Raw genomic sequence first — 13,329 nt, 5'->3', positions numbered from 1 at the left:
TTTTTCTTATATATAAATTTATTATTTTCCAAAGTTTTTTTTTTGGTTTATATTATTTTTCAAAGTTGACAATTCAAAGCAGCTAAGCTTCAGAGATGATTTTGCTGTGACGTTTCCACACTCGAACACAGTCGTATGACAAGAGAACTGGGTTGCTTAGAGAACAAGGAAGGTTATTAAAAAGAAACATAAACAATTTTACCAACCTAAACCCTATAGGTGTATGTGTTGGAGAATCCATTATTATTTTTTATTGTATATTTCGTTTTTGCTGCTTGGGGAAATTGATAAGAAGTGGAACAATAAAAACGAATAGCAGAAAGGTCTCTGTTTTACACTTTTGTGGACTTTGAACTATTCTCCGTTGACCCTACACAAACGATTCCTCCACAATGAGTTTCTGAAAGCACAGAAACAATTAGTTGAATGGATTGTCGAGTTTGTGATTAGTTGTTAAAAAATATACGTATTTCGATTAGATGCAAAGAGATAAGATTTTTTAAGTTGTAACATATCAAGAATTGGACGAGTCGTAACTCGTAATATTATCTACCTAAATGGCTAGGTAGATTGGCAATTTCTTTGCTCTTTGCTTTTTTACAGATTGGCAACATTTATGTATAATTTGATGGTTTAAGCCATTTACGATTTCCTATTTGGATAAAAAGAAGAGAGTTATATGCAGCAAAACTGTGTTGCAAATGTGTCCAAACTGCAAAATCCACCGGTTTTCATAATTTTTGACTTCTCGAAACCGCAAATCCACCGGTTTTCATTCTTCCAATCCTTCACTTGGGATATTTTCCAAATTCGAAGCTTCTTTTTGGGGTACGAAACCTGCAGGAACAATAACATTGGAGATCGTTCGACAAGACTGGTAATAAGGTTCACTGTGATAAACCGAACCAATCCCTCCATTTAAACTAGTGAAATTCTCTGAGGTAATGAAAGTGAGGATCACAGTTAGTGAAATCGATGAGGTTATTGTAATACGGTGATTGCTTAGAGAGTTTCATTAGGAGGAAATTTTGTTAACTTTTCTTACACGTTTAAGAGTTTTGAATGTGTTGTCTATGTGAAGGACAATTTTTTTTTTGGTCGAAACGATGTTGAAGTTAATTAGAGAGGTTTTTGTTTGAAACTCTGTGGCAGCTAAGCTTCAGAGATGGATGACCATAAGGTTCGCCATGATTTTCTCCCCAAAAGGGGAATTTAGCTGTGACGTTTCCACACTCAAACACAGAGTTGCATGACGAGAGAGCTGAGTTGCTTAGAGAACAAGGTAGGTCATGAAAAAGGAACATGGACAAAACTAAACCCTAGTTCCGGATAATTTATCACCTTTTTTTTTGAAATAGTATATTTCGTTTCTGTTTCTTGTAAAATTTGTTTACAAGAGAAGAGTACAGAAAACAAAAACTCAACAAAAAGGAAACGAAGTCCAGGAGCAGAGAAAGGTCCTCTGTTTCACACTTTTGAGCGAACAGTAGACTTTGGACAAGTGTCCATAGACCCTACTGAAACGATTCTTCGATAAGGAGTTTCCGAAAGCCCAGAACCAATTAGTCTGAATGGATTATTTGTTGTTAGTTGGTAAAATTAAGTTTCGGCTAGATGCAAAGAGATCTGATTTCATTTACTAAAGACACCAAGAATTGAACGACTCATGCCATCTCCAACCATAGAGATATAAAAGCTCTGTTTTTTTTTTTTTGTTAAGAAAAATCTTGTAATCTCAACCAAGTAAATATTTGGACTGAAATTTAGCTAAGAAAAAAACATAGAATCTTCAAAAGGTAAATTTTGCATTTTGATTTGAACTCTTTATGTTTCTGTCTAATAAATAAACTCAGTTTTAAAGAGTCAAACATGGGTTTGGTCAACATGTGAGACTTGGATATGTTTAAGGACCAAGTCAACAGAGAAAGTGACATACAAGAAGAAATGAAGACTAATCATTATACATATAATTTTCACTCACCCAAACAAGTTTAGAGGCCATTCCTTATAACACCCACAACTCCACTACTTTGATAATCGTGTTGGCTATTTCATGTAAAGAGTCTTTTGTAAAAGAGGAAAAGAGTTTTATGTTAATTACTAAATTCTCAAAGTAACAAAAAAAAGCATTCATTGTAAAAACATTTTCTTTTGTATGAATAAATTCTCAATTCAATTTAATAAACAAAACACTCTTTTGTAGCTTTCTGTTTGCCAAGGCTCTAATCAATGGTACTCTAATCTGGCCTAAATGTCAGACGACCAAAGCCTATCAAAAATCATTATTTTTTTCAGGTCTACCATTTAGACAAATGCAAGAGATCAAATTACTTGCATTATGTTGATGCCATAAGAAAAGGAAAAAAAACTACAGAAGACAATCTAAGCCCTGAGCTCGGAATGGCATGGAAAAATTCCCAATGAACAAGTCCAAGAAATTACTTTTCGAATTTGTTAAGGGCGCTAAAACTCGATTTTTTCAAAGTAGTCTAAGGAAAGTTTTGACACGCTTATGCATCACATACAAGAAAGGCACTTCGAAACATTTTAGAGTTTAACACACCAATTTTTTGTAGTTTTGTTCAATAAAAAATCTCTTGCAAGGTTACACGAAGTATATGATGGAGTCTCGGAAATAGATTTTCAACTTGTGGATCATATCAATACCTCGGAGTAGCTAGAATTTTCTTCTGAAAGCCAAGAAGACTCTCCAAGTGGCGCTGCAGACAAATGTAAAGAAGGCTTAGGAGGGACTTCAAGAGCATCCAAACTTCCTTCCATCATTTCAACAACTCTGTTCATCGGTGGACGATTTGATGGACATGGCTGAATACACCAGAGACCCACAACGGTCATCTTCTTTGCAATATCTTCCTCCTCTCTAGTTATTTCATCACCAATTTTCCATATATTCTCTCCATTTTCAAGATCCTTATAGATCCAATCTGGAAAGTAAGTCGAACTAGAGTTAGAAGCAGCAGTTTCTACACCTTCTTTGTTCCTTGCTCCAATCATCTCGAGGACCAACATTCCGTAGCTATAAACATCTGACTTGTGGGAGACTCTGCCATACATTATTGAGAACACCTCAGGTGCAATATAACCTATAGTTCCTCTTGTGTCTAGCAATGACAGTATGCTTTCTCTTTTCTCACATAGCTTAGCAAGGCCAAAGTCCGAGACTTTAGGGCAGAGGTTGTCATCTAACAGTATGTTTTGGGGTTTGATGTCAAAATGCACAATCCTTGTTTTGCATCCATGGTGCAAGTACTCAAGTCCCCGAGCAACCCCTAGTGCAATTCCATATAGTGTAGTCACGTCCAAATGCAATGGCTTCTTTTTAGAGATAAACTGATCTAGAGACCCATTTTCTAGAAACTCATACACAATTGCTCTTTTGGACTTTTCATAGCAAAAACCAAGTAAAGAAACAATGTTAACATGAGATGTTTGGCTCATGCTTGCGACTTCGTTGATGAAGTCTTCACCATTGCCCTTAAAATCCTTCAAGAGTTTCACCGCAACTTTACGACCATCGCACAGGTTTCCTCCATAGACAGTTCCAAATCCTCCTTTCCCAACTGTGTGTGAAAATGATTTTGTAATTTTCTTCACTTCTGCATAATTGTACTGTTTTAGTTGTAGTAGCGCCTTTAGGTTCTGGTATCTCGGATGATGTGAAATTTTTCTCTTTCGAAGGCCTAATAAAAATACCATGAACATGAGAAGTCTTGTTGCAACATATATAATCAGGAAAGAATGTTAAGGCAGTTGTAATTATTTCAAACGCTATGTGGTCAGAAACTAACCCAAGAATCCACAAGCTAATCCGATTCCTAGAGACGTTGTATTATTGCTTGAGTAAGGCGTTGCTTTTGATAGGCCTTTGCTTGTGTATTGACCTGCTAGTTTCTTTCTCTTCCCGATTAAGAAACAGAGCAAACCTCCTACGAAAAGAGTGGCACCAAAGAATCCGCAAGCAAATCCGATGCCTAGAGACAAAGAAAAAGACATGAGCTACGTAAGATTATGCTATCTCTGAGCTATATTACACTGAAATTAGTTTCTTTGAAGGAATAAGAATTGACCCTTACCTAATTTTACATTTTTGGAGAGTTCTGCATGAACAAATACCACAAGAAAAATGTCAGTTCAAACTCAAGACAGAACTTAGAACTGTGATTGAAGCAAATGTCGAAAGTCAAGAGAGTTTCTATATTTTGGTCATCAGAAAAGGAATGTAAATCAAATTCATGTTAGCTGAATTAGTTCCAGAGAAAAAGTCAGGTCGGTTGGTGGGGCAGTCTGGAGTGTTTGAGGAAGGAAGAAGATCAAACTAAGATTCAGATTAACATAGATCCGTCGAGATACTCAGAGAAACAGAGCAGAAGAAATCATTACCCTTCTTTCGACAAGTATGCTTATGAGGCCCATTTTTACAATAGCAGACGAATTCTTTTGATCTCTGACTATATCCACAAGCACCCTCTGATCTTCCGCATTCTACGCAATCAGTGTTGAATTTAAGCCCGAAACCCTTATCAAGAGCCTTCTTTACAGCCTCCAGACTCTGATTTCTCTCTAATATCTTCAAGGCAGATCCAGAGACTGGTATACTGATATTTCTTTCACACAGTGCGCTCAACTCGTTGAAGATAGATGTATCCCAAGAGTGTGAAGGGAACGGGACAAAGTAACTTTCCCCAGCATTATCATCCTCACAGTTAAGCCGTCTAATGTAATCGTTGGGCTTAAAATCTACTCTTCGATAAGGGCATTTGTAATAAAAATTTGACAGCACAGTGTCGTTAGAAAATGGAAGGACATCGTGGTTGATCGTTGGGCTCTCAGGGTCTTGGGGACAAAGATTGTTGAGATAATCCATTCTTGCGAGTGTTATGATGTTATCATCATAGTTCATCTGGAGGATTCTGAACTTAACCGAGGAGATGGTAAGCTCTGCAAAACCGTTGCTGCAGTTGACCTTGAAATCTGGGTGACCGCACTCTTCTCTGTCAGATGTCCAAAAGGGATAAGAGAGATGTATCTCATTTCCGCAGGTAAACGGAAAAGCGCAGTGTATGTGACGCTCATCAACTGAGAAAACACAAGAGGGGATTACAAAGAGCATCCATATGATTATATAGGACAAAGATTCTGTCAGAGACAGAGAAAGGTTGATCATGGTGCTTGCCTTAGAGATGAACAAGAGGATGATATTAAATTATTTTAAAAGATTTTATTTTGGCTTGGTTGTTATAAAATATAACTTTTGTTAATTTTTAATTTCTTCTGTTTTCGTAGGACGACTTAGGTGCAAAAACTTTACTTGGAAAAGTCAGGCAAAGTAGAAATGGGGCCAAAAATAGACTAATGAAGAAAATTTTCCAAAAGGGTTTCAAAAGAATAGAAAGACTTGACCGTAATTGGCCCTTCTTTTACTCTCCACTTTCTTTGTCAGTTTCAGAAAATTTCAAGGAATGAAGAGTGGATCAAGATAGAGACTCTTTAGTATTTATCATGGAAATTGAACAAGATGAAGAGTTGATGAAGGAGTTGTGATAAAGAATGGAGACAGATTCATGGTAAGGAAGACTTTTATACCATGAAAATGACTTGATGGAAATTTTGTAGGCCAAGTTGCTGGAGACAGATAAAGACTTCTAGACCACTCAAGTTTCTATCTTCTCTCTTGAGCTCACTAGGCAGTAAGGTATGTCTTAGCACTGCTAAAACCAACATAAGGAAGATTGAATGAAAAAGATATTTGTGACTTGGTTAGAGAGATTGCAGATTATACCTTCTGCAGTTCTTGGTGATTAGCTTGTTATATATGCGTGGGGATTTACAAACTGTGAAAGTTAGGGATTATAGTTGCGGTATATGTTGAAGTAAGCTTGACAAAAGCTTAAACAGCAAGTTTCCTAAAGAGTTTAGGAAAAGGAAATTTTCTATCTAGGAGTTATCTAGAAAGTTCTTAAGAGTTATTTAAGAATGTTAAGTGTTTATCTATTAGGATTAGGATGTGTTTTATCTCCTCTATATAAGAGATACCAAAGCTGTGGTAATCCTTATGTCTGTTGAGAGAGATTAAGAACTTTAGGTTTTGAGTGAGTTTCCTAAAGATTTATAAAAGAAGAGCTTTTATATTCTTGATCTAAGCATTCATATATTCTAGATTTGGTATCAGAGCTTGGTGGAAAGATCGATTTGATACAATTAGACAAAATACGAAGATCATGGGGGATATCATACCAGTTCTGCAAGTCAAAGGGATGAGTACATCGTCGATACAATGTCCTATGTTAACCTCTACTAACTATACTGTGTGGGTAATGAGAATGAGAGTACTTCTCAAAATCCACAAAGTATGGGATATCATCGAGACAGAGTCCACCGACGGAGAGAAGAACGACTTGGCCATGGGATTAATTTTTCAATCAATCCCAGAATCACTTATCTTACAAGTTGGCGAGTTTGACACCGCGAAGAAGGTGTGGAATGCAATCCAAGGACGACATGTTGGAGCAGAGAGGGTTCGCGAAGCACGATTACAAACTTTGATGGTTGAATTCGATCGTTTAAAGATGAAAGAAACAGAGACTATCGACGATTTCAGTGGTAAACTATCTGAGATATGTTCAAAGTCAGCTGCTTTGGGAACCAGCATTGAAGAATCAAAACTAGTGAACAAGTTCCTCAAAAGTATACCTCGAAAGAAGTATATCCATATCGTTGCGTCGCTTGAACAAGTACTCGACCTAAATACAACAAGTTTTGAAGACATCGTCGGTCGACTAAAAGCATACGAAAAACGTATATATGAAGAAACAGAGGAAACTTCAGATGGTCAGAGCAAGTTGATGTATGCAAATACAGATACTCAGGCGAACCGTAACCAAAACAATGAATATAGAGGCAGAGGTCGTGGAGGACGCTTCTATGGTAGAGGAAGAGGACGAGGAAGGTCGTACGAACCTAGAGATCTATCCAAAGTTGTATGTTACCGCAGCGACAAAACAGGGCACTATGCCTCGTCATGTCCAGACAGACTACTAAAGGCAGAAGCAGCAGAGGAAACTAAAGAGGATGATTCACAAGAAGCCGAGAAGCTTATGATGCATGAAGTATTTTTCCTAAACGAGAAGAAGGTAACACCAGATAAGTTCGACGCCTGCTCAGAGGATATGTGGTATCTAGACAACGGCGCATCAAACCACATGACAGGAAATCGACATTGTTTCTCAAGCATTGATGAGACCATCACAGGAAAGGTGAGGTTCGGAGACGATTCACATATCGACATCAAAGGCAAAGGATCCATCGTTTTTCTCAGCAAGAAAGGAGGGAAGAAGACCTTAACTAATGTCTACTTCATACCCAATTTGAGAAGTAATATTATAAGCCTTGGTCAAGCTACAGAATGTGGATGTGAAGTAAGGATGAAAGAGGACTACTTAGTGCTGCTCGACAAAGACGGACAACTATTGGTACGAGCAAACCGAGCTAAGAACAGGCTGTACAAAGTCAAGATGGAGGTGGATATGACTAAATGCTTACAAATAATGCCAACCAACGACTCTAAGTGGCATCCTCGTCTAGGACACATCAACACTGAAACAATAAAGACGATGGTGAAGAAAGAACTTGTAATCGGTATAACAGGTGTTCCAAAGGAGCAGGAAACTTGTGTCTCGTGTCTTCTTGGGAAACAAACTCGGAGAAGCTTCCCAAAGGCAACTACATATCGAGCCACAAAAACACTTGAACTAATACATAGAGATTTATGTGGACCGATCACACCACCCACTGCAGCACAGAAGAGGTACATATTTGTACTAGTTGATGACCACTCTCGATACATGTGGACGCTTTTACTGAAGGAAAAAAGTGATGCCTTTGAGAGATTTAAAGGATTTAAAACCATCGTTGAGCAAGAAACAGGAGTACGCATCAAGACACTTCGTACAGACAGAGGTGGAGAGTTTTTATCTCAGGATTTTCAACAGTTCTGCGAAATCTCAGGCATTAACAGGCATCTAACAGCTCCATACTCTCCTCTCCCCAACAGAATGGAGTTGTTGAAATAAGGAATAGAAAGCTCATGGAGATGACTAGAAGTTTGCTAAAACACATGGAGGTGCCAAATTATCTTTGGGGGGAAGCTGTTAGACACGCTACTTATATTATTAACAGAGTTGCGACACGAGCGTTGGAATCGCAAACTCCATACGAAGTCTTTAAAGGGAGGAAACCAAATATTGAACATCTGCGAATATTTGGGTGTGTCGCGTATGCAAAAATAGAGAAACCACATGTGAGGAAGCTTGATGATAGATCCCGAATTCTTGTGCATCTAGGAACAGAGCCTGGAACAAAAGCTTATCGACTTTTAGACCCAACCAATCGCAAGATCATAGTAAGTCGAGATGTTATCTTCAACGAAACCAAAGCTTGGAAGTGGAACAACTCAGAGAAAGATAGCAACAAACCAGGAATGTTCTATGTTGAGTTTGGAGAATTTGGGAATCATGGCGTAAGAGAAGAAGTCTCTATCGACGAAACAGAGGAATACACAGAGGAAAACAGAGGTGACGAAGGAAATAATAGAAGCAAAAAAGAAGAAGGAGAAACTGATGAAATCATCTCCCAACCGGATGATGAGAACATCGAACAGGAGCAACAACAAAATCAACCAAGTGAGCCACTTTGAAGATCAATAAGGCAGAGAAGCAAACCCGAATACTTGAAAGATTTTGTTTACTTAGCAGAAATTGAAGGTGAACATCTACTTCTATCCATCAACGAAGAACCTTGGGATTTCTACGAAGCAAACAAAATTAAAGCATGGAGAGAAGCTTGCAAAGATGAGATATCATCGATAGAAAAGAATAAAACTTGGACTCTGGTTGAACTTCCTAAAGGAGCAAAAGCAATTGGACTAAAGTGGGTTTTTAAACTCAAACGAAATTCAGATGGGAGTATAAACAAGCACAAAGCAAGGCTAGTGGCAAAAGGTTATGTGCAAAGACATGGGATAGATTTTGATGAAGTATTTGCTCTGGTGGCTCGTATCGAAACAGTTCGCTTTATTATCTCTTTAGCTGCTTCTAATGGATGGGAGGTACATCATCTTGATGTAAAGACTGCATTCTTACATGGAGAACTAAAGGAAGAGGTGTATGTGTCTCAACCAGAAGGTTTTAAGATCAAAGGAAGTGAGCAGAAGGTGTATAAACTACACTAAGCATTGTATGGTTTAAAGCAGGAACCAAGGGCATGGAACAACAAGCTTAACAAGATATTAAAAGAGCTGAAATTTGAGAAGTGTTCTAAAGAACCCTCCTTATACTGGAAACAAGACAAAAGTGATCTTCTTCTTGTGGCTGTCTATGTTGATGATCTTTTGGTGACAGGATCTAGCTTGAGTACAATTCTTGAGTTTAAAAGAGGAAAGTCGACTAAGTTTGAGATGAGTGACCTTGGTCTACTTACATATCTTGGAATAGAAGTCCTACAACACAAAGATGGGATTCTTTTAAAACAGGAAAGATATGCAACAAAGATTCTCGAAGAAGCAGGGATGAGTAGCTGTAATGCGACACAAGCACCAATGGACCCAGGCCTCCGGTTGTCTAAAGCTAAGGAAGAGAAAGGAGTTGACGAGACCAATTATAGGAGGAACATCGGGTGTCTCAGATACTTGTTGCAGACAAGGCCCGATCTCTCCTACAGCGTGGGAATATTAAGCCGATATATGCAAGAACCAAAAGTATCTCATGAGGCTGCGTTGAAACATGTTTTAAGGTACCTCAAAGGAACATTGGGGTTCGGTCTTTTATTCAAGCGAGGAACAAAGTCAGGCTTAATAGGATACAGCAACAGCAGTCTAAACGTAGACTTAGATGATGGAAGGAGTACAACAGGGCATATTTTTTATTTGAATGAGTGCCCAATAAGCTGGAGCTCACAGAAGCAAGAGACAGTTGCTCTCTCATCATGTGAATCAGAGTTTATGGCTGCTAGGGAAGCAGCAAAACAGGCGATTTGGTTGAAGGAACTTCTTAACGAGATTTTTGGAATAGCAGAAGAAAGAGTAACACTTCGGGTTGATAATAAATCTGCTATAGCACTCACCAAAAATCCAGTATTCCATGGACGTAGTAAGCACATACATCAGCGATACCACTTCATACGAGAATGTGTCGAAAACAAACTGATCGAAGTTGAGGATGTTCCAGGAACAGAGAAAAAGGCAGACATTCTAACTAAATCACTTGGAAGGATTAAGTTCAAAGAAATGAGGGAGCTTATTGGAGTTCAAGACTTATCAAGAGAAAATTTCAAGCTTAAGGGGGAGAATGTTGAAGTAAGCTTGACAAAAGCTTAAACAGCAAGTTTCCTAAAGAGTTTAGGAAAAGGAAAGTTTCTATCTAGGAGTTATCTAGAAAGTTCTTAGGAGTTATCTAAGAATGTTAAGTGTTTATCCATTAGGATTAGGATGTGTTTTTATCTCCTCTATATAAGAGATACCAAAGCTGTGGTAATCCTTATGTGTGTTGAGAGAGATTAAGAACTTTAGGTTTTGAGTGAGTTTCCTAAAGATTTATAAAAGAAGAGCTTTTATATTCTTGATCTAAGCATTCATATATTCTAGAGTATATGTTAAGAGGCTGCAAGTTGACTTATGAGCAAGCTTTTATTTCCTGTTTTAGTCAGGCGAAGAACTAATGTTATATGAATGAGAAACTTGCTGATAGATCAGAAACTTACCATTAGATTTAGATGGAATCATTTGACTGCAGGCGATTACTGATCCTGATGAATTTGTCTTGCAGCAAATCGGAGTGGAAACATCGTAGCCACAGATTCCACCACTAGATTGACATTCTTGACACGGTCTCTCATCATACTTCAGCTTCACCACGAATCCTTCTCTAAGAACACTTCCCAAACGGGTCATATTCAAAGCTTCCTCCTCTGGAGCATAGTTTGTGGGAACAGTAATGTTGAAACTCGCACCACAGTTTTCATAATAGTTATTGTCCTGATGTACCGAGGCGATACCAATCTTTGCACATTTGAAATTCGAAGGATTGTGAAGACGTTCGTTGCAGAGATAGTGAACAAAGAGGGTCTTGTAATCTGGCGAAAGCTGAAATAGTTCAGGAGTCAACGTTGTGCCGGTGAATGTAGCATTGCAGAATGATTCGCCTAAAAAGTCTTGCCTCGCAAGTCGAAGTGTGTTAGTTGAGTTGTCTATTTGGAGGACACTGTACATCTGACCTGAAATTATAAAAAAGGTCTTGTTCGAGGATTGGTCACAGTGAAGCTCCAAAGAAGGATGACCACAAGGTTGTGGCCGAGACTCTCCCCACAAAGGGAAACCGGCGGTAAAATTCCCACACTGAAACCGATGATGACATAACCTAAGTTCTCGTTGACTTAGAGCACAAGGAAGATGGTGAAAATAGGACAAGAAAAATATCAAGATCAGACAAGAATTAGGTTTTGAGAATCCGAAGAGTATGGGAGAGAACATGATTGATATCTGAATGAAGTTTCCTTTTTTTTTTTTCTGGGGTTGGTTTTTGCTGAGCAGATAAGCTATTCAATAAACCATACAAATGCAAGTGGTGATGTTGAAGTAGCAAGTCAAGAGTGAATGCGACAGATACAAAAGATTTGGGTGAGTTTCATCATTCTTAATTGTTTCATTGACTTTCAAACACTTGCGTCTCTTCATTTATTTAATTTTATTAGTGCACTCACCCGAAAATGATAAAATTTACCTTACTGGTCCTTATGGAGAATCTTGTTAACGTATAAGAAAGACTCATTTATAACAACCTGTGTTCTAAAACTCGAGCTAGGCGGTGCTAGGCAGCGGTTCTAGGTGGTTCTCCGATTTTTCACCGCGTAAGACCGCTTAAAACTGCCTAAAACCGCATAAAACCGCCTAAATCCGATTAAAAAATAAAATATCGCCTAATTTTTAAAAATCAACCCAAAAAAATCAAAAAATTGAAATTGACCCAACTTTATTAATAAATTTTCCATTTTTTTTTCTGAATCGGCCTAAAATCAATAAAAATTAATATAAAAATTAATATAAATAATTAAAAATTAAATTTAATATAAATTAATCAAAAAATTAATCACCGATTAATCAGCGATTAATCACCGATTTTCGACCTAGGCGCTAGTCAGAGCCCGTCCGCCCGCCTACCGCCTAACGATTTTTTGAACACTGATAACAACGAAAACTCCATTATTTTGGATACTACTTAAGATGCATCTGTAAGCCATCAGCCGAACAATCAGAGATGCATTAGAGCATCTCCACTAGTGTTACTCACCTAGTGTCTCTTAGCAATTGTTTAGTATTATTTTTAGGGAGAGAGAAAAAAATAAGAGATTTATGTTTTTGTGGTGTCCACTAGTGTTCTCTTAGTTGTGTTTCTTAGCAATAAAATAATATTTTTTTCCTAACTTAAATTACATAATTATTAAATAATAAAATTTTAAATATACAACTTATTGAATAAGAAAACATTAAACAATACAAACTTAAACAAATAATTTATTGAAGAAGAAAACATAGAACATACATTCAAGATGTGGTTTAGGTGGGAAATGTGTTCCAAATGTGCTCCACTAGATCATCTTTCAAACGTTTATGTATTTGCTGATCACGAACTTCATTACGAATGCCGATCATATTGTTGATGTTTGTAGGCATATCTCTTGAATACGCCATATCAACATGTGATGATCTGATTCCGTCTGGTTGTTGGAATCCAGATATATCGTACAAACAGTGGTTACCCCGTTCGTTTTCTACAATCATATTGTGTAATATGATTGATGCCTTCATAATCTTCCCAATCTTTTCCTTGTCCCAGATGAGTGCCGGATTTTTAATGATAGCAAACCGAGCTTGAAGAACCCCGAAAGCACGCTCGACATCTTTACGGACGGATTCTTAAATTTTGGCAAATCTTTGTTCTTTTTCACTTTGTGGAAGGTGAATAGATTGGATAAACGTCGCCCATTTCGGATAGATACCGTCAGTTAGATAGTAAGTCAGTTCACAGAATACCTAACTTTCGGAGCTCGACCTTGTAATATGTCGTCAAAAACAGGTGAGCGGTCAAGAACGTTTATATCATTTAAAGTACCTGGAGGCCCAAAGAATGCGTGCCATATCCAAAGATCGTATTATGCCACAGCTTCTAATACGATTGTCGGTTTTCCTGCACCCCGGGTGTATTGACCTTTCCAAGCGGTTGGACAATTCTTTCATTCCCAATGCATACAGTCGATGCT

General features: G+C 37.8%; 1 protein-coding gene across 3 annotated transcripts; it reads right to left on the bottom strand.

Annotated features, from left to right (window-relative positions):
- Nucleotides 1–2,442: 2,442 nt before the first annotated feature.
- LOC18022760 (LEAF RUST 10 DISEASE-RESISTANCE LOCUS RECEPTOR-LIKE PROTEIN KINASE-like 2.1) lies at nt 2,443–11,573 on the bottom strand. Of its 3 annotated transcripts, XM_024158793.1 has the most exons (5): nt 10,774–11,573; nt 4,402–5,097; nt 4,095–4,118; nt 3,810–3,992; nt 2,451–3,701 (listed from the first exon to the last, which is right to left on the bottom strand). In XM_024158793.1, the coding sequence occupies exons 1-5, from the start codon at nt 11,540–11,542 to the stop codon at nt 2,656–2,658; spliced, it is 2,718 nt and encodes a 905-aa protein (XP_024014561.1). In that variant the 5' UTR covers nt 11,543–11,573; the 3' UTR covers nt 2,451–2,655. The 3 variants fall into 3 exon arrangements, with proteins under 3 accessions (XP_024014562.1, XP_024014561.1, XP_006405785.1); XM_024158794.1 differs by lacking the exon at nt 4,402–5,097 and having other exon boundaries at nt 2,443–3,701; XM_006405722.2 differs by lacking the exon at nt 10,774–11,573 and having other exon boundaries at nt 4,402–5,200.
- Nucleotides 11,574–13,329: the final 1,756 nt, after the last annotated feature.

Source organism: Eutrema salsugineum, unplaced genomic scaffold (assembly GCF_000478725.1).
Source record: "Eutrema salsugineum unplaced genomic scaffold, Eutsalg1_0 scaffold_14, whole genome shotgun sequence".
Taxonomy (NCBI): Eukaryota; Viridiplantae; Streptophyta; class Magnoliopsida; order Brassicales; family Brassicaceae; genus Eutrema; species Eutrema salsugineum.
This window is presented reverse-complemented; position numbering and strand designations above follow the sequence as displayed.